This window comes from Homalodisca vitripennis, chromosome X (assembly GCF_021130785.1).
Source record: "Homalodisca vitripennis isolate AUS2020 chromosome X, UT_GWSS_2.1, whole genome shotgun sequence".
NCBI classification, from domain to species: Eukaryota; Metazoa; Arthropoda; class Insecta; order Hemiptera; family Cicadellidae; genus Homalodisca; species Homalodisca vitripennis.
This window is the reverse complement of record NC_060215.1, coordinates 42954052-42976983: the sequence shown is the minus strand read 5'-3', so window position 1 is coordinate 42976983 and position 22932 is coordinate 42954052. Positions and strand designations below refer to the sequence as shown.

Sequence of the window (22932 nt, the reverse complement as noted above, 5' to 3'; positions counted from 1 at the left end):
ATCCTCTTCTAAATCCAAACTGAGCAGAAGTGAGAAAATGGTTTGTTTCAAAATAGGTTTCTAACTGATCCTTAACAATGGACTCTATCAGCTTGGATATTACTGGCACAAGAGCAATTGGATGGTAATTATTTACACTGAGCCTATCACCTTTTTTGAAAATGGGACTTACAGCTGTTACCTTAAAATTGGGGAAAACACCTTCCGAAAAACTCCAGTTGATTAGAATCGTTAAAGGAATGAGCAAAACTAAACCTAACTTCTTGAGAACGTAATTTGAAAGCCCATAAACATCTTCTGCCTTTGAATTACTAGACTACTTATACATTTATTCACAGTTACACAATCTACAAAGTTAAATTTAAAATACAGTTTAGGATCCTTTACAGATTTACCAGACTGTAAAATTTCAAGTGGGGTTGCAATTGTATCAATAGGAAAACCTTGTTGGTTGTTATTACCAACATTAACAAAATAATTGTTAAACTCAGTAGCACTGATGGGTAAATTTGGAGTGCTTTGTTTAATTAAACGACCAGTTTCCTTATTGATTATCTTCTAGGCTGCTTTACATTTATTTTGAGATTTCAGAATGAAATCTGCATTAGATTGTTTCTTGGCTTTTGCTATTTCTGATCTATACAATTTTTTTAGCCTAGAATAATATTCCTTATACCGGGTGTCCAAAAAAGAACTCCCTAGTTTTGGATTCTTTTTATTTATTGTACAATATACAAATTACAATGACTGCTACCTTAAATGAAAGGTAATGAAATAAATGTTTTTTAACACTAGTACACCTCGATATGTGAACCATTTGTAGCCCTACAGATATCCAAGCGATATTCGAACTCTCTCCAGGTATTAGTTAACATATTAGGTGTGACCGATGCTACTGCTGCTATGATTCTCTGGCGAAGATGGTCAATGTTACGTATCTTCCTAAATACACAAAGTTCTTGACATAACCCCACAGGAAAAAATCTAATGGTGTTATGTCAGGGCTTCTTGGAGGCCATGCGATTGGGCCACCTCTACCCATCCATCTTCCTGGGAAACGGGCATCTAAGGCTGAGCGCACACATTGTTTGTAGTGGGGCGGCGCACCGTCTTGTTGGAATATGACCAGTCCCTTTTCCGCCTCGATGTCATCCACCTGTGGAAACACGTACAGTTCCAGCATGTCGCAGTAGATATCACCAGTTATTGTCTTCTCTGCAAAAATAAAAGGTCCAACAATTCGGTCGTTCATTAGGCAGCACCACACATTAACCTTAGGCGAGTCTCGTTGGTATTGAACAATCTCCTGTGGTTTCTGAGACCCCCAAATTCTGCAGTTGTGGCGGTTTACAATCCCATTAACGTGGAACGTTGATTCATCAGTAAAAATTACATTGTTTAAAAAGTCTTCGCTATCATCAATTCTGTTTAGAATGTCCACAGCAAAATCTAACCTTAAACCTTTACCATTTGGTTTTATCTCGTGTACCAGTTGGATTTTGTACGCATGCAATTTAAGCCTTTTACGTACCACATCATAAACAGTAGATCTTGGTAATCCCAGTTGTAGACTACGTTGCACTAGTGACTTTTTCGGGCTGCGACAAGAAGCTCTGATTCTCTCAACGTTCTCCGCTGACACAGTTGGCCTACCTGGCGATTTTCCTTTTAAAACACTACCAGTCTCTTTGAATTGTTGTAACCATTTACGGATTGACTTAGGATCAGGTACATTACCACCATATTCACGCCTAAAATAACGCATGCAATTGTTGGATATTTTGATGATTCACACAGAGATTCTACTGAAATTTTTGGAGCTACTGTTTTTTGTTTTGTTTTGAGAAGAAGAGTCTTTAAAGTTAAGATTTCTTGTTTTTCTGTTGTTATTTATACTGCAGTGTAGTGGTTGATTGTATTCTTCCCCTGTAAATAAGTACTGTCATTCTATAAATTGTACTGATAGTCGAAAAAAAAAAAAAACCGGTAGACAACAAATCCCCAGACATACTATGATTATTCATAACATTATAACAATTACATATTATATTGTGATTATATAATGCAGAAACAGTTTCCTTGCCATAACAATTTAGTTTAAACTTGTGATAGTAGAATTCTTATGTGTAACGGAAGAGTTTGGTGTAGTTTCGTCTGTCTGTAAGTTAGCACTAGATTGCCCATGTATTTCTCCACAATCACTGACACTGGAAATGGTCTGTGAGAGGAGTTGATGTAAGTGGTGGGAATATGTAGACAAACATGAACTTAATCGTGTCACAATAACGGCCTCCTCTACCAAATGGACAGTCACAAGTTACAAAATCTACATTAAATGAATACATATTGTTTTCTGTTTCAGAGCTAACAGAGTACTTGGTTTATCAATTTTAACAATATTCAATTTCAAACTAGACTTAATAAACTTGGCATAGTGCCTCATAATCTTTTGATCACGTTGATCACTGGCGAAATCAATGAGTCTGGTTTCATGGTAGTTTTAAAATGAGTTGCAAATATACTAAATTAAAGCATATGCATTAAAAGCTTTTGCATCATTGTAATACAACATACAAATACTGCAGGGACACTTCACAGTAACTGTTTGCATCATTTCCTTGGGTCATCAATTGTTGCGAAATTATAGCACCATTCTGCTCTTCACTCCTAAAGAATTTTAAAATAACATACATAGCTATGTATAACTTATATGGTATTGCTCTGCTGCACCTACTTGCAGTCTGCTTGTTGCACCTCTTGAAAGGTTTTCATTTTAGCTTTCATATCTTTTTCAATACATAGTGTTTGCTATCCCACAGCCATCTCCAAACTGCTTGACATTCATGAAAAGTACACATAAGTAGTTTAAACTTTGGAAAAGATTTTGTAAAGAGTTTCGTTCAACAGAAATATCATCAGTCATAATGACTAATGGAAAAATTACCTTATCAGTGTTGTATTCAAGCACTTGTTTAAGCAAACTAAATGCTATGTGGTAATATTCTTCAGTGTTTGATGGATGAAGTACACAACCTAACAGCAGATTTATTTTGTCAGCAGAAAACACAAATGTAAGAAACATTAGCATTCACCTAAGTATTGGCTAAGTTGGTTAAAATTTCATTGTCATTATCAGATGATTCGATGAATGAAATTTTGTGACAAGATTTAGCAGCAGCTGGGTACATTTCACACATAAAATAAGAGTATAAAATGCTTACGGTTTCACCTAAAAACCTTAATTAACTTTAATCTTAAGCAACATTGACAGAATGGATGAGATCAAAATTTACATTGATCACACAATTGAGACCTTCCTTGAGGTTTAAATAATTTTGTATAGTATTTTGTTAACTATTTTAAACTTTAAAATTATGCATGCTTTGCACTCCTTGTCTCTAAGCCTTGCACTAAGTTTCTTAATTGGCACCTTATTTTTACTAGAATGTTGACAATCAAATTTTTTTCTGAACAATAGATGTTTTATATTTGCATACCTTTGTTTTATTATCCAATTTGAATAGCTTCCATGTGAAAACGCCTTAACTCTATTGAGCATGAACCAGAACCGAGTGAGCACGAACCAGAATTCGGAAGCCTCCACCATGACTTGGCCAAGCTTGCGCTGAGGCCACTTAGGGTTTGTAAATACACCACCCATACATTGATAGGAGGCGAAATCGAAGCAAGGCGAGGTAAAGGTTAGGTAGGGGTGTCTCCTCTGCTGCAAACCACTTAACTGCCACTAGTCAAACGTGAACTCGGTGTGAAAGAGGGCAAAATATTTGAGATGTATGTCAATAGTCTTTCATTTAATGTTCGATATTGATTTTGTATCTCAGTAAGAATTAAATCAGCTACATTCATTTAACCTAGTTTTTCTCTCTCTAAAGTCAAAGTAGACGGTAAGCATATTGGAAAAGTGAGTGTATGCATGAATTGTCAGTGTCAAAGTCTTCAATGAAAACTTTAATAAGAAGCCAGTTTGAAGATACAGTTTAGTTGAATACAATATATTTGAATGTTATGTAGTACAGTAAAATTCCATTAATCCGGAATCATATTATAGTTCGGCACGTTTTGTAATCCTTAATGGGAAAAGGATAAAGGATCGTTATGAAATCAAATTGGAAAAAGTAAAATTTTTGTGAATAATGCAAAACATGAATCATTTAATAAGCAACAATGTTTTTATTTTGTTCATGGTGGACACATCGTTTAGGCGGGCATGGAGAAGAGGCTCGGTGTCATATTCGGATGACTTCAGGTGATATCAATTTGCATGACTGACCATGGCCGTCGGCTGTCAACCTGTGTAAACAGTATTTTAATCGTAACTTGACAAACATGATCCCATGAGAATATATTGTTAAATTTTTAAAAATCTGGTCACAGATCTTTATAATTTCCTTTTTGAAGACAGGGCAAATAGAAATAGGTTTTTGTCACTCCATTAACATTGACATTTGGCTCATAGTTTAGGCTTTTCTTAAAACCAGGTGTAAAGAATAATGACTGAAAATAAAGATGAATGTTTCAAAGTGTGTATATGAAAGATGAATGGATGCAACGACATATTTTATATTTGTTAAAAATTAATTAACTAAGAAGTTCTTTTTACTAAAACCCAAGTAATTTTGGTCCATACCTAATCCAAAGGTTTGCCTTCTATTGGAATATCTGCCACTGAGACAGAGTCCAGATAGAATAGAAGCACCTAACTTCAGTTCAATAGTCACTTATTCTAGAATAATTGCTAGTCAGTATTACTTGACAAGGTTCTTACTTCTTACTTATCTTTGTTTAATTATTTTTTATTGCCAAAACAGTGTGAAAGATTTTCATTAGTCACTTTCTATGAAAGTTCAATGCCCTCAAGAAACCAATGTGGGGTATTGGATGAATGTAACTTAGTTGATGAAAGTAATTTTTTTAAGCGTTTGGATACATATTTATGCCTTTAAAATAAGATTTATCTCATAATTTTTCAATCAAATATAACCCTGTAAAATTGCTTTGTCCCATTGTTCTCATGGGACAAAAGTTAAAATGGCCGCCAGTAGACGTACTCCGATTACTGGATCAGATGGAATCATGTATCAAGTCTGTTCGTTTATTGGCAGTAGTATTTGAAAAGAGTAAAAGGCAGTACGTAGAGGAACAAATAAACTGAATATAAAATATATATATTAACATTATTAATTTATATTCAATTACTTTGTTCCTCTACGTATTGCCTTTTACTCTTTTCAAAAACTACTGCCACTAAACGAACAGATTAATTGAATATAAAATAATAATGTTTATATATATATTTTATATTCAATTTATTTGTTCCTCCACGTATTGCCTTTTACCCTATATATATAAGGCAATACATATATATAAGTATAATGAAAAGTCAACTAAAACCCTTCAAAAAAATGTTTTTATTGCCATACATGTGTTTCGGAATTTAACCACCATCAGCGTACATTATATGTACCTTGTGTTTTCTTGGGAATTTTTTTAAGGGGTTTAAAATTTAAAATTCCTGGTTTTCAGACTTTTCCTGTTGGTTATACGGCAAAAGGTACCTGCGTGCCAAATTTCAAGTTTCTAGCCCTTCTAGAAGTAGGTTAGAATTTGTATACATATATCGGTCAGTCAGTTTCACATTCGGCTGTATATATAATAGGATATATTCACTTTGGGTATAAAAATGCAAAAGTGCTCAATTATAAACAATTATTAGACTTCTCACTAATATATATATATATATAATATATATATATATATTATATATATATATATATAGCATATATATAAGAGCAGGCTACACAACAATCAAGAGATATGAGTACATTTAAAATTAACAATTTATACATAAGTAAAGTAATATAAAGTATTAACAATGATTAAATTAAAGAAATTTTTAGCAACTAACAAAAATAAAAATACAATATCTTAAAGTGCAGTAAACTGAAAAACATAAAATCCAAATAAGATAACAAAATTAGAACTATAATTATATTTTTTTTATAAATCGTAGTAAAAATTATTAATAAATAAAAGCCTACCAAAAAATGTTCTATATACACCTGTGCTGTTGTGCCTGCAAAAACGAGTGACCACGTGTGAAGCACACTCCATGAGACATACTACGCAGTGCCTTCTAGGTACTTCAGGTGCTGTCGCGGGAGGGTTTTCACCCTGAGCGAGTGGCAAAGCATCAGGGGCAGCCGCATGAATTTCAGGAGGCAGAGGCGGTGGGGTGAATACAGCAGCAGGAGATGGAAGGTTCCTTATAAGGCAGGAATGGCCGCTCATGGCTCTGTGTCTGTAATGTACAAGGGAATCAGTATGAATGAGATTTAAAACATGCAAATGTATGGCAAGGATAGAAAGGGGTCCTAGTTTCATTAGTTTTATTGAAATATAATAAACATGAACCTTTAAAACCAACAACAGATTGGCTCATTAGATAGATACTCAAGTGTACCAAGGCTTAATTAAGTGCTTAAATTATCTGTGGTTCTTTAACAGTTTTATTAAATTAACAGTGATAAATTTTGTATGTGATAAGTGAAACACATTTTACCTGGAGCACAGACGAGTGTAATATAATTACTATAAATAACATAACAATTTAAAATTTTACTACAATCACTTATTTCCTTTAAAAACACATGTTTTTAAGCACACTCTTTTTTAGCCTTGATTTAAAATTTTATATACAGTATATATATATATATATATGGGATATAAAAACTAATTTATTTTTGACAAGTAGTTTTTTATGTGGTTTTTAACTATAAATTATACATTAATAATTTATAAAAAGAGGCAAAGATAATCTCTGGAAATTATCAATACTTTGAACCACTAACTTGACTGGTGCAGTTATTTCCTGTTCAGTATTTTTACCCCCTACCACTCAGTTACTGCAACTGTTCAGTCACCTGTATGATATCAGCTGTTCAGTTTAACTTTTTCAGATGTCAAGTTAAACTTCTGTAATGCCTATCTCGTTGTACTATATAATGCTTAACTGATAGAGGAGTGGCCTGTCTGTCTGAATCATTGTGTAAATTTTTACTCTGGAATTTGACATTGATAGAATTGTTGTTTTTACTGATAATTTAATGGTTATTATAAAATAATTCTACTGAAATGTCCAGTAGAAACTCAGTCACCTAAAAATGATGACAAAGATTTAAAAAATAATGACTTGGTGTTTGCTAAAGTAAATGGGTTTCCTTTTTGGCCTGTTTCCTTTTTCGCCTTCGGCTCGCTGGGGGCTACGCCCCCAGGCCCCCTTTTGGGTGTTGGTCAAATTCGGGGATAAGCAGAATTCGGAATAGAATTATTAGACCTATTTTTCTGAATTTTCCAGTTTTAATCAAAGTTTTGACTTTTTTGTGGCTTAACCGTTAGAGATACGATAAAAAGTGACGACCTTTCTTGTCGGAAATTTAATTTTGTCTTTCGATTCTGGCCTTGGATTTGCGCTGTAATTTCTGATTTTCTCGGTATGGAGCTTGGGAGAAAAGTCTGCACTGAGCAGCTAGTGTGAATTGTTGAGTGTAAATATAATAAAAAAACAACACTAAGTTAGTATTTTTAACTTGTTTAGGGGATTTAATTTGCTCAGGAGTTTATCTAGTCATACCAGAAAATTCCGAGGGGGGGGTAATGTTACTGGGGGTTAATGACACACGTGGTCCTCTTTTAGAGGGTGTTGTGTCTGTAAACATAATTAACATTCATTCTGCCCCTATCTACTTTTGACGCTTCGCTAACGCTCAGCCAATTCGCGATGTGCTCTAGTAGACGTATACTAGTCAGTCGTTCATGTAGTAATACAAACTCAATCTGGAACTGTTATGAATTGCAAACATTTTTGTCAGAAAAAAAATCAAAAACCCCTAAAATTACCAATTAATGACAATGATTTTGCCATTAAGAGCGTTATTCGGGCTTATTTGCAAGGATATACAACAAAAAGCTGTTTGGCCTATTTTGTAGATCTCATTATTTTCTGGTTATTAAAAATCTAATATTTAAGGTACGACTAATCGGATCGGCCGCTATCAACTCCGAAAACAAAATTTTAATAATAGGATATATTCACTTTGGGTGTAAAAATGCAAAAGTGCTCAATTATAAACAATTATTAGACTTCTCACTATATATATATATATAAAAGCAGGCTACACAACAATCAAGAGATATGGGTCAAATTCACAAAATGGGACAATACATGTTACATCATCTTTACAAATTAAACCCTAGGACTAAAAAAAAATAATTATGTACAATAAGTGTGACAGTATTTAAATTTAAATAAAGAAATATATATTTATTACAATTTTTCCTTATTTGATTACAGTAACCGTTTTAGTTTGGCATATTCCCGTCCGGTCACGCGTTACCACCAAGTGTACGTAATTTGAGGGTTGAACATTTCATATATTTTTGTGACATAAAAAAGAATTAAAGGTAGTAAAAGTTAGTTTTATACTAAGCGCTTGTGAGAACAAGTATAACACATGCATAACAGTAAAATAACAAACTGTTTTAATGCATAGAACGTCTGTTCCTTCACTTCCTTCTCAGTCAGCGTCATTTTTAAAAATAGCAATATAACCGACACGGGCGGTTCGATCCACGACTTTCGTCTGCAGTCAGTAAGAAGTTGAGCGTACGTGTTGTTTACGTTGTGACTTGTGTTTAGGTTGTTACACTCTTCTTTGGATTTCTACATAATTCCAGGTAAAAACTTGCTGTATGTTAATTACCTGTCACTTCGGTCACTTATATAAAGCAATAACTTATAAACATATAATAAAACTAATTCGATTGCTCAATACTAGAAACTGCATTAAAACATAACCTCAAACTCAAAACGGTTTGGTTTTTGCTGTCTGCGCAGTGGCGCTATCTGAACTAGAAATATTCACTTCGGTCACGCTCTCTTCTGTCACGTGACCGGGCGTGAAAGAGAGTGACCGATGTGAACGTGGTTGTGACCGTAAGTGAATGGAGTGACCGAAGTGAACTTATATTAATAGATATATCTATTATTCTATGTATACATTACTAGATACATTACAGGCCTTTTACGTTTAATGAAAATTATTATTTTGGCCTACAATTATGCCGATACAAATATTTAACGTTACAATGACCTACAAAAAGAATTACTTCTTGTTAATATGATTTAAATACTAAACTGCAATAATTAATTACAAGACACAATTTGTTATTGTTAAAGATATGTAAAATACAAAGTGTTTTATACATTTTAAATTATAAAATTATCAATTTTAATTTGTTTGTAAAAATTATTCCTAACCTCACTTAGGGTTTCAAGGTAAAATCCAAATGAACTGCTATAATCATTGTTAGGCACATATTTTTTTTAAAGATTTTAATAGCTACAAATGATTTATTTAAATAATAGCACTTAATATTTCAACATATTTATCCAACATGCTTTTGTGGCGCCAACTCGAGTAATATGCATGTTTTCAGGCTGAAATCAATGAAGAAATGGCACGTGCAAAGAAAACATCAGATAGTGAAACGTTGAAGAGACAGAGAGATTTAGCAAAAGAAAGACAACGTAAGCATAGGGCGAAAATGACTGAAGAAGAGTTGGAGTTAAAGAGAAGTAAAGATAGAAAACGATATGCTAAACTAAAAAGTGAAAATAAAATTAAAAAAGTTAAAGACATGACACCTCGAGAACATCGCCAAATAAAAAAACAACGGCGTGATCGGAAAAAAATATCAAATTTAAACAAAAAGAGGAAATTACTAGCAGCAGTACCTGAAATGTTCTCTCCTAACTCGGAACAAAAGAAAAGGGGACGTAAGATAGTAAGAAAAGATAGGAGCAAAGCGCATAGAAAAATAAAAATACAGGAGGAAGAAATTAAAAAACTAAAAAGCAAACTTCAAAAGTATAAAATGAGACTGAGGAGGGCAAAATCCAAACAGAAAGATATGCCAAACAGAATTAGGTTCCCCCTCGCCAAACAAACAAGTGAACATGTTAATTGGTAAAGACAGGGTTTCACAAAAAGTAAAGAAACAGTTGTTTTTAAGATATGCTTTAAGAAAACAATTAAAAAGTCAGGTATCTAGAGTAAATAACAAATCCAAAGAGCACCAATTAGTTACTAAGATGATAGGGAATACAATTTTAAAAAGGTATAGAGTTCAGAGCCATTTTAAAGATCTAGTATCGTATAAAATGAACAGAAGAATTGGAGGTGAGTTCAAGTACGAACGTAAGCGGAAAAAATGTATTTATGACCAACAAGCAAGAAATGTCATACAATTTTATGAAGACGATACGGTTAGCCGTATCTGTCCTGGCAAACGAGATTTTATTATAAAAAACAAAGAAAAAAAAACAACGCAGAGTCTTGTTGGATTACAAGAAGAACTTGCATGAAAGATTTGTCATTGAAAGCAACATAAATATTTCATTATCAACATTTTCTAGACTATGTCCGTTCTGGATAACTTCCCCAAAAGCAGCAGACAGAGAAACTTGTGCTTGCATCAAACACCAAAATATAGACCTGAAAATAAATGCTTTAAGAAAATTAAAAGTTATATCCCAAAATAATGCCAATGATGTAATTGACACCATTGCCTGTGATCCAAGAAATGAGTTCTGTATGATGAACCTCTGTGAGAAATGTGAGAATACGCACATATCTTACCAATATGACAATGACTTTAAAGTGAAGTTTTACCAATGGCAAACTGTTAAAGAAGAGAAAGTCATTAAGGGGAAAAGAAAGAAAATAGTAAAAAATGTTAGGAAGAAAAATATACAGAATGTTTCAGAACTATGTAATGAGCTCAATAATGAACTAATAGCTTTCAAGAAGCATGTGTATTATTACATACAGCAATCTTCAAAATTAAAGCAACTTAAAGCTAATTTGACAGAAGGAGAACTATTAGTGAGGATAGATTTTTCTGAAAATTATATTGCTAAGCACACAGAGGAAATCCAATCGGCACATTTTGGTGCCTCAAAACGACAGATAACTTTAAATACTGGACTGTATTATGTTAAGAATAATTCTGGGAAGTTGGTAGCAAAAAGCTTCTGTACAGTATCTGATCATTTAGACCACCAGGTCCATGCTACTTGGGCACACATGGACCCTATCCTAAAACATATCGGAGACAAATACCCAGCCACTAAGGTTATTCATTTTTATTCTGACGGTCCTTCAAGCCAATATAAGAATAGGTACAACATTTTTCTCATGAAAACCAAAGTACCAACATATTTTAAGAATTTAAAATTTATGACTTGGAACTATACAGAGGCTGGCCATGGCAAAGGCCCAATGGATGGTGTGGGAGGAGTATTGAAACACATGGCAGACGAAGTTGTTAGACATGGAACCGATATTACCTGTGCTTCAGATTTTGTGAACACTTTAAAGAAGAGGACAAAAATTTACTTGATTTAAATAGACAGTTCAACCGTTGATGAAATAAAAAAAGAAGTAAAAGCAACAGCGATCCCACCCATAAAAAAATATCACGCTGGCTAGGCAGATAACATGGGGTTCGAATAGCATAATGTATTCAAGAAGTTTATCTTGCTTTTCTTGTAAGCCAGATACATATTGCGACCACTATACTATTGGTAAAGTTTTTGAAAATACAAAAGAAAGAAAGATTCCCTGCAAAGCTCATAGCGGAAACAATTATGGTAAAAAAACTGTGTACCACATGATTTATTCGACATCGTCTTCTGAAGGAGATGATGATGATCCAGCTATTGCAAATGAAGAACAAAAAAATAAAGCCACCAAATTAAGAATAAAATGTGAGGCTTAACCGGATAAAACAAAGAAAGAAATATCCATAGAAAATAACACTTCATTTGTCTCATATTCCAGTCCAAAGAATAAGCTACTTGTGAAAGACAAGGTAACTACTCGTATATTTAGCCTTAGGTATAAATACTAAGTAAGCAATCTCTCTCTTCCTTACATTAAAATATTTTCCTTCATCTTCAGCTTTTCTACATTATAAAACAAATGTAATTTTGATCATGATATATTTTGTAAAACTATAGATATTTTTACAATATTATTGATTAATACATGTAATGCTGATATTTTACAAATGTATTTAATAATTCTGAGGCTATTAATTTCATTTTATTATTAGGCTATCCATGAGGCTCACCATTCTTCCAAGAAAATCGGTAAAAATGGTCGACTTTCTACAAAGGATATCGATAACCTGCTAGCTACTGAAGAAAATCAAGACATGTAATTTTTGTACATTTGTTCTCAAATATTAATTTTAAGATGTTTGATTTGTCTTTGTTTCAAAGTAACGTTTTCATTAAAATAATTTGTACTATTGAAGTTCTTTCTTTCAAACGCATCTTCCTTCGTGTCCTAACTTAAAACGCTATTATCCAAATAAAATCTTGTCACAATGGTTTTTAATATTACATTAAATAAATCTTAAATTGATTTGAAGGAAGAAATCACTTCTGTCACGTAGGGCCAATTTAACATTATTTTCCTTGTTTAAATACTACTCTAATAGCACATGATAGGTAGTTAAGTGATGGCATTGATTTTAGCTTTTTATAAGTAACTTTAGCTAACTAAACATCGTAAACGCATATTTTCTTAGCTGTTTTTAGGAAAAAATGAAACATTAATCTAATATAACAGTGTTTAATCCCATACATATACAGATAATACCGTAGTTATTTAATAAAAGTTAGTATTTTATGTCTCTTGGTTTTATTTTGGATAGTAATGATAAAAAAGGGAGCGTGACCGGAGTGAATATTTTGCATGCTCTATCACACAAAAAAATGTATAAAATAAAACTAACCTGAAATTGAGCTCTGCTGTGATGAAGGTAAGTAAGTACATTGTTTAAGGTTTATAAACAACAAAGTTAAAAGTATTATTTTTAATTTTTTTATTTAACAAAGTTTTGTTAAAGTTATCCCATTTTGTGATTTTGACCTGTATGAGTACATTTCAAATTAACAATTTATACATAAGTAAAGTAATATAAAGTATTAACAATGATTAAATTAAAGAAATTTTAAGCAACTAACGAAAATAACAAAAATAAAAATACAATATCTTAACCCTTTGAAGGCCAAGCCATAAATTCATTTGTTACTTCTAAACACCCCAGCCATTATATCCAGATTACTTGCCAAAAAGGCCAGCCTCAAAATGGCACTTTTGACACACTCCTACAAACACTGGTGTAACTCATCTATAAATAGTAGTATCTTAGTGATGTTTGTTTTGTTTTATTTAGTAGTATATAAAAAAGCATCAAAATATATTTTTGTAACAATTAAACTTTTTTATTATATTATTATTTTTATTTATTTTTTTCAAAAAAATTTGGATGTTTTTTTATTTTTTGTGTTTGATGGTGACAAACTAGGATAAAAAAAATTATTTCAAGGAAACCATTATTATTATAAGAAAGTATACATATTTTCAAAACAAGTATAGAAAAAATCATATGGATATCTTCAGAAATAAAGTTTTTTTAGAAATATTTTTATAGAAAACTACAACACAGCACACCATTGCGAATCAACATGAAAGTTTGGTATAACAAGTGTTTACCTTGTAACTTCTTGTTTGTCCATAGGCCATGTGAATTACTGTACAATGGTCACCTTATAGTTTTCTCTTGTTTACACAATTGTCTTCAAACACTTTATACATGAACATTTAAAATGTATAGTAATAATAATTATAGTTAACAAATCTATATACAATATTTACACACGGTCTTTGTGCTTCTTTATGCACATTTGTGTTTATGGAAACACTCTCTGCATGTACTCCTTTGGTACATTTTAAACAATGCAGTCTTGTTCTCCTTCTTTGATTTTTTGTACTGCAGACACAGCAATTCTTTTCTTTCTTTTCAGGAATCTTATCCATTCCAAACCGACTAAGGGCATTTGGCCATCACCTCCTCCTAAATTAGCTGGAATGTTCTTAGCAATTAGCCAGTCTTGAGCAAGTGTCTCAATAACATTTATTGTGAAATTCAAACGTGACTTAGGTTTGTCTTTGCAGTTCATTTTGTATAGAATATAAGAATTCAAAATCATTCTAGACAAAATATTGAATGTGATCTTACGCCAATATATTTTACGGTACGCCTCTCGTCTAGATATGAATATAACATCTGGTCCGTGGTGTCGATCCCACCCATAAATTTATTATACTGGTGGATCATGTCTGGTTTTGTTTTTACTTACCACTTTTGTTCCCTTATTCTTGCTTACTTGTACGTTAGCAGCTTTGCTATCAGAAGACACAAGAATCACCTGACTTTTTTGAGATGACTTCTCTCTATAAGCTAAACCTAAAATTTCCTTACTCCTCATGTATCTTTTATCCCCTACCTTGTATTTTCCTAACAATTCATCAGGGATTCCTCTCCTATTCTTCCTGATTGTACCTGTTACAAATGTCATTTTTGAATATAAAATATTCAATTAGAGGAAATGGACGTGAAAAAGTTATCAGTATACAAGTGATAAGCCTTGTTCAGATAGTTCCCCATGTCCAATAATTTTGTAACTACAGTAAAAGCTAGACCTCTTTTTCTTATGTTTTCCTGGTCTTCATTGCTTTTAGCTCCTTTATAACAAAAGAATGCTAAGCAATAATTTGAGACGGAATCACACAGCACCCAAAGTTTGATCCCCCATTTGTGGTGCTTTTTGTTAGGCATATACTGCAATAGTTGGTATGATTTTTGGTTCCAACTAGAGACTCGTCAATGCTTAGATGCTGGTTAGGGATATAATATTGACGGAAAACTCTATTAGCATGGTCTACAAGTGGCTGAAATTTTGCTGTGGGGTCATAATATGGGGGTACCGTGTTTTGCCAATTTTTTATTGTCAACCATATGAAAAAATCTTAAAATATCTTCAAATCTATTTCTGCTGAACAATCGAGAATACCATGGTGTAACCTGAGAAGAAGAAGAGCTCCAGTACATATCTATAGAAGGTTTTTTTTATTCAGTCCCATATTCAAATTTGCTGCTATGAAAGCTATTCATTTCCGCAAAAGAAACTTTTTCCCATACCCTGTTCATTCCCACTACTATTTATGCATCTTGAGCATAGCGGTTGGTCTCGGTAAACAAAATTTTCAATAAGGTTATTAGTGAGAAAAAGCAGCACATACATAATGGGAGCTGAGTCTGGAGGTGGGCAATGTCTTGGACCAGGAATCTCATTGAATGAAAAATCATGTTTAGGCCTAATAGATGAATCATCATTTTCACTGACAGGAACCCATATTCTTTCTGGAGAATAGGCTAAGTCACTATCATTAGGAGTAGCATTAGTACTACCCTTAGGCCTACCTCTAGCCTTGGAATATTTGTTACACTAGGGCCTAAGCTAACATTTTGCTCAGAATCAGAACTAGAACTCACATCAAAAAATCTAGGCCTAGTTTGTAGGGGCAGACCAAATCTGGTTTGTGATGTAGACGGTCCTAAATTGGCAGGATCGAACGTAGGATCATCGTCCGTATCGTCCAAGTCACTAGTGCTGTCTTCAGAAGAAAAGAGATCATAATTGGAAGTGTCATTACTAATAGTCCTTACATTAGCATTTTGAAGACAGGAAAACAATGTGTCCTCACTTACAGGCGATGCTTCACGACGTCTTTTGTTACTCATTGCTAAATGTAAACCAGAAAAGAAACATTACTAAACTTCACAGCAAATGTAACATAACCTCACATTACAACGTCTAAGAACAAAACCAAGTGTACAAAGCCACAACGAACAAACAGCTGCTACCAAAGAGAACCGAACATCTTGTTTGACACGTCACTGCCTTCTGAATTTGCATCTTTCTACTGAACAAAAAAAAGTAAAAAAACATTTTATAATAATTATAATAATTTGAAAGGATATATGTTTACGTTTCGTTTGATATTATATTACAAACCGAAAATAAAAGAGGTAAGGGAATAATTTAATCAAATGAAGGGTGCCGATTTCTCGGCGCGATGCCGTTTTCGAACTGATTTTTCTATGCCGATATCTCGGCTCACGGCCGTTTCGGAAAAGAAATTCGAGAGCCAGTATATCGGCCCCGTGGCCGTCAAAGGGTTAAAGTGCAGTAAACTGAAAAACATAAAATCCAAATAAGATAACAAAATTGGATCTATAATTATATTTTTTTTTATAAATCGTAGTAAAAATTATTAATAAATAAAAGCCTACCAAAAAATGTTCTATATACACCTGTGCTGTTGTGCCTGCAAAAACGAGTGACCACGTGTGAAGCACACTCCATGAGACATACTACGCAGTGCCTTCTAGGTACTTCAGGTGCTGTCGCGGGAGGGTTTTCACCCTGAGCGAGTGGCAAAGCATCAGGGGCAGCCGCATGAATTTCAGGAGGCAGAGGCGGTGGGGTGAATACAGCAGCAGGAGATGGAAGGTTCCTTATAAGGCAGGAATGGCCGCTCATGGCTCTGTGTCTGTAATGTACAAGGGAATCAGTATGAATGAGATTTAAAACATGCAAATGTATGGCAAGGATAGAAAGGGGTCCTAGTTTCATTAGTTTTCTTGAAATATAATAAACATGAACCTTTAAAGCCAACAACAGATTGGCTCGTTAGATAGATACTCAAGTGTACCAAGGCTTAATTAAGTGCTTAAATTATCTGTGGTTCTTTAACAGTTTTATTAAATAAACAGTGATAAATTTTGTATGTGATAAGTGAAACGCATTTTACCTGGAGCACAGACGAGTGTAATATAATTACTATAAATAACATAACAATTTAAAATTTTACTACAATCACTTATTTCCTTTAAAAACACATGTTTTTAAGCACACTCTTTTTTAGCCTTGATTTAAAATTTTATATACAGTATATATATGGGATATAAAAACTAATTTATTTTTGACAAGTAGTTTTTTATGTTTTTTAGGTTTTTAACTATAAATTCTACATTAATAATTTATAAAAAGATGCAAAGATAATCTCTGGAAATTATCAATACTTTGAACCACTAACTTGACTGGTGCAGTTATTTCCTGTTCAGTATTTTTACCCCCTACCACTCAGTTACTGCAACTGTTCAGTCATCTGATTGATATCAGCTGTTCAGTTTAACATTTTGGCTTGCAAAAATAACTCATGTTGAGTTTGATAAATTTAGTAATGGAATAAAGTATACAGTGGTATTTTTTTCAACAGATAAAACTACAAAAATAAAAAAAACTTATATGTGTCCTTATAATGAGTTTAATAAAAATAAGAATACACTGGAATCAGTAGAAAGAGAAATAAGGATAGTTACTGTTGCTCATGCACAGCTTGTTGCCAGAAAAGTTAATAAATATATAGGATTTGAGACTGAAATTCCTGTTCAAGTTGTCAATGATCCACAACAAAATAATATTGTTGATTGTGGCATTTATTTAATTTTATTTACGGACATCCTCTTACAGCTGGTAAAATCAGAGACTGAGTTCAGTTTGGGGGCAGTTGGCAACACTGCCTTCCTCATTGAGACATGCAGACATTATAACAAAGAGAGCCCAATTAGCTTACTTGTGGTACAACTACCAGTATCTGCCCTTGAATTCTCATGAGGTATCAGAAATGATGTTCAGACCCCTATTGTTTGAATCTCAGCAAAATATTGAAGATGACAGCATCAGTGTGCAGTCAAATGAAGGTTGGGTTACAATAAAAAAAAGCATAGAAATGTCAATAATAAAAACTGAATCGAGGAAAATCCTGTTAACATGTCAAGGTTAAATATATTTAATAAATTGACTGATGAAACCACCACTGATAAGAAAATCAAACTGTAAATGTTAATTCCTTTAGCACAAAAATTAATTATAAAAGCAAATTAAAGAATAAAACCAATGTTAAGATTGGCTGAAGTGATAAGGAAATAGTCATGGTATGTTCAGTAATGGAAAAATCCATGTTGATGGATTGATCAAGTCAGGTGTAGATATTTAATATGTGTGCAGTCAAGCTGGCAAGTCACATAAACGTCCCCTGAGTTTACTGGCTGATACAAACAATACCTTTGCAGATTCTTCACAGTTATATTTGAAAAAAATGGATAGTGGATTAAAAGCCCTGAGTGACAACAGAACAGTATTCATCAAAACAATTCTTCCATGGTGTGATGTCAAACCTGACAATGTAATGCATGATAACATAGCTCTGGCAAACAACTATATCGGGGAATTAGCTATCAGAATGAACAATGTGAATATTATTGATCTAGACTCATTCTAAAGATTTCATTTCTCAAATAAAGCCCTACATCGGAATTATTGTGGAAAGAAGAAGCTTGCCTCTATGATTGTTGATGTTATCATAAATTTAAATACATAACAAAATAACATTACAAGAGATACAGAATCCCAAATAAACTACAATAACATACATATTACTGAAACACACATGAGAGATGTTATTAAACGCTTTAGAAATGACAAAACTGTTGGTTTTGATAATAGTATCTCAGGGGATTTTGACGAGCCACGTCACACGTCAGCTGGTGTGGTAGTTGTCTTTAAAAAGACAATTTAGACAAGCATTCACATTGTGTGACACAACATCTGGCTCTACAGAACAACCCAAACAGTGCATCAGTGTATAGTCTTATAACAAAGAATAAATATTATAGAAAGCCAAGCATACAGGACTATAACACTGCTTTCTGTGATCTGTCTGACAGTTTTACAAGAAGGTGGCTGAAGCACCTTATACGCTCCCCTATAGGCTGTATAAGAGATAGAGTCAATTGAATTCATTTTCTAAGTAATGTAATAAAATTTCAACAGTATACATGAGGAAATGATACTATTGTTTCATACTTCCAAAATCGTTTCCGTCACTGAGGAATTGTTTGTCTCATGGAAATTTTAACATGGAAATGAAAAACATTATTTTAAATAAATTCAAAACTAATCCCAGTCCAACTGCCTCCAATGATAGCTATCCAAAGGAAATCATTAATCTTGAGATGGAAAAAACCAACAGTGGAGAAGGCCCCAGTGAGCTTAATGACATTATCCGAGGACCAGCCAAAGTTGGATCAAGCTAGTGATGTGTTTGTGGTTCCGGGCAACCTCACATATTCTGAGGCGCTAAAGTAGAGTATTAGTGTGTCTAGTGCAGCCTTAAATAGGGCAGTGTCTGACTCGGCTAGAGTTAGTTCCTTAGATGCTACACTACAAAAAAACTGTCCACCTGCTGTGCTTAGGAGTGTTACTTAACAAATAGTTACAATTTTAATGATGTAATTAACAGTACTTGCAATAATATATTCAATACTATTTCACAAAATAACAAGTTAAGTAAAAACACATTTAGGGTAAATAACACCTTGCCTATATACCATCGAAACATACAGCATCTAACTTCAAGGATTGACAGTTTGGAGATCACACTAGATGAGATCAACCCAAACATAATTGTATTAAATGAATATAAAATGAAAGATTGTGAATTTGACAAGCTTGTTATAAAACAATAAAATATACACTCTGCATCTGTACGTTCTATATAAATTGGGGGTAGGTGTTTTAATTCTGGGAAAAGAAAGCATAATTAAATATAAAAATTAATAACCTGCCGTTCTAAACAACCTGATGACTGAAAAAGAATTCAAATGTTACCTAGTGGAATAAAAATGCTTTGAATTTACTTTTGTTTTGATGGGTGTTTATCACTCTCCAAATAGCTTTGTCCAAATATTTTTGGAAAAATTGCATCAAATTCTTTTTTCTTTTACAAAAATACACAAATGTAATTGTGATAGTTGATATAAATATTGATGTCCTTAATGATTCTCCCTCCATTAGACAACTAACAGATATTGTTGGAATGTGTAAGATGAACTATTAGATTAGATTTTCCTACTCCACTACACATCCACTTCTCAAACGGCCATAGATAATGTGCTTAATAACATTAATGCCAATACCATGAGTGTATATCCTGTAAACACACAAATCTCGGACTATGGCGGATTGATCTTGAAGTTTTTAAATGTCAATATAAGTAAAAGTGACAGTAATAAACCTAAATTTAAAAAGTGTAGAAATTTCACTAAAGACAATATGGATATTTGTAATGGTTATTTAAGAAATGAAAATTGGATAGATTTCTTAATGCAAATGTGGAATTTATTTTTGTTGTGTTCTTTAATACTTTTATGTTGCATTATAATATGTTTTCCTAAGGTTTAAAAAAAAGTGGGTTACTTCTTCAGTAAATTGTTCACTGTTCAGGCATATCGACTCTAGAACTCTCTTCCTGATAATATCCGTATTATAGAAGGTCGAGCTCGTTTTGGAGCGAAGGTCAAGGACTTGTTGCTGGGCAGTCTGTAGGGGTGATGAGTGGCGGTGCTCGTGGCGTGCTTATGGTCAGGCTGTGTGTTTGAGAGAATGAATGTAGTAATAACAAGAAATTCTTTAAAAAGTAAACTGTTAATTTAAGTTTTAATTTAACTTTGTTTGTAATGTTTCTACATATTAAGCTGATAAATTTGATATTTAGTTATTACATAGTATGTATAAATTTTGGTTAATTTTTAAGCATTTATTTTAATTTAAAATTTAATTTGTTATTAGTTAAGGTCATTCAATGTACATGTATATCTGTATATTATGTGAGGTTGAGTGGTAGAGAGGGCTAAATAGCCCTAACTCCACCTCTTAAATAAAGGAATATTTCATTTCATTTCAAAGCTTGGTCGACTAAAGAATTAGACGAAAAAAGGAATTTTAAAATTAAGTCACTTAGCTAGAGTTAATAAGAATAAAGACTTGACTAAGCATTTATAATTCTGTAAAAATCATCACAAAAACAAAATAATTACAGCTAAAAAGGAACATTTTTATAAGTCTATGACATCTTCTGATAATATTTGTAAAACTACATGGAATATAGAGCAAACTAAAAATAAGTAAAATAATATTAGAAATTTTAAAATTAAGTTTAATAATACATTATATTTTGATCTCCAACAATAAGCTGCATTTAAAATAGTTTTTTTCTATGAATTTGTAGATTTATTTATAATACCCAAACTAACTCAAGAGACTGAAAAGGACTTTTACTTCATGGAGCCATAATCAATAGTGTCTAAATTTAAATGTGCAACAGTGTCAACTAAGGACACATTGAAAATAATTTCTTCATTAGACAATAAGTGGTCAACACGATTTGACGAGGTTCCAATGCCTGTATTTCAATAAGTCTCAATTAGTTTGGCTCTCCTTTTGACAGTGGACTCTTTCCTAGTAGTTTAAAGATCGCTAAGGTAATACTATTATACCAAAAAGAGGTCCATAAAGAACTACTGCCCTTGTCATTACTTAGCTCTTTCTAAAAAATCTTTGAGAGAGCAATGCACAATCAGTTAATTACTTATTTGGAAGGAAATTCCTTGCATGACCTTAATCAACATGGTTTCATAAAAGATAGATCAGTTGTCACGACAGGAATTGATTCTATAGAATCTATAATTAATTCTGTGGATAGAGGAGAGAAGGTTGTAGGGATCTTCTCAAATCTTAGCGGAGCTTTTGATAGTGTATGCCATAATTCGCTATTAGATCAATTAAACTCTACAGGTATTGAAAAAGTTGTCTAGAATGGATTAGAATTATTTGACAAACAGGAGAAAATATGTTGATATTAGACATGAGGTTAACAATCCAATAACGTACAATTCATCTCCACTAATAGAAATTAAACACGGTGTCAATGATGACCCACTAAATAAAATTTGCTTATTTGCTGATGATGCTAGTGTTAAGTTCAGCGATTTTAATCTATTTGACTTGGAATTAAAATCTCTGACAGTTCTTGATAACGCAAATTCTGCTCTAAATGAACATCAACTATTGATTAATGAAAGTAAAACTAATTTTATTGTATCCTACTCTAAATACACTAAAGTAATCATGAAGCCGGTAATACCATTTAAAGACACATGTTAAATCAAGTACAGTCAACAACATTTTTGGGTTTAATTCTTTATCAACACTTAACTTGGATTTGCATGTTAAGTTGTTAAAAAAATTACCTCTGATTTATTTGTAATTTACAAAATGTCAAAAATTTGTTCAATCGATACTTTAAGACCCCATTATTTTACTTATGTAGACTCCGCAATTGTGTTTAGTTTATGCATTTATGGAGATACATCACAATTTAATTTAAATAGGACACTAATACTACAAAAATGGTGTATTTGTATTATTTCTGACCTTGATTGGAATGATAGTCAAAAAATAAATTTTCTAGTTTGGGTATCATGACAGTTTATAGTAATTACATATACCAAGCTGTCATCATCATCATTTTCAGGATTAAATAACAAAAATTCTTCATCATTGTCTACAGTCTTGTCTATAGTCAAGATTGAATAATTTTCTGCCTCCTGTATTGCCTGCAAAAATGAATTTGTAGGTTTCTTTTTGGGCAGCAAGATCACCGGACTTAAATCTTTTGGCCTTTTACCTTTAGGGACATTTAAAAACATTAGTTTACTCTTCCCAATAGATACCATTGAAGAACTCCGATTAAACATTTCTAATGGGATAGACACCATTAAGCCTCGCCATAGGCTCACAGCAACTGAAAAGAGTCCAAGCTATGCTGGCGCCAAGATGTGGAACGCACTTCCTGAAGACTTGAAAAAAAATAGACCGGAAACACTTCAGACAAACCCTTAAGAAGTGGCTACTGGATCGACCATTTTACTCGCTAAACGAATTCTACGGAAGGAGGACCTAAGACCAACAAGACAACTAGACCTAAACCTTTATTTGTTGACACAATTACTAAACTTAAAGTTTATGTA

General features: G+C 32.8%; 1 protein-coding gene across 2 annotated transcripts in view; it reads right to left on the bottom strand.

Annotated features, from left to right (window-relative positions):
- Nucleotides 1-4152: 4152 nt before the first annotated feature.
- Nucleotides 4153-22932, bottom strand: part of LOC124368968 — a 41307-nt gene continuing 22527 nt past the window's right edge. The window contains exons 4-6 of one of the 2 annotated variants that reach the window (XM_046826548.1): nt 16312-16550; nt 6060-6319; nt 4153-4311 (exon numbers count right to left, since the gene is read on the bottom strand). In XM_046826548.1, the coding sequence (XP_046682504.1) occupies nt 4307-4311; nt 6060-6319; nt 16312-16370 (324 nt within the window). In that variant the 5' untranslated portion in view covers nt 16371-16550 and the 3' untranslated portion in view covers nt 4153-4306. The remainder of the gene's footprint in view (nt 4312-6059; nt 6320-16311; nt 16551-22932) is intronic. The other variant, XM_046826549.1, reaches the window with a different exon arrangement.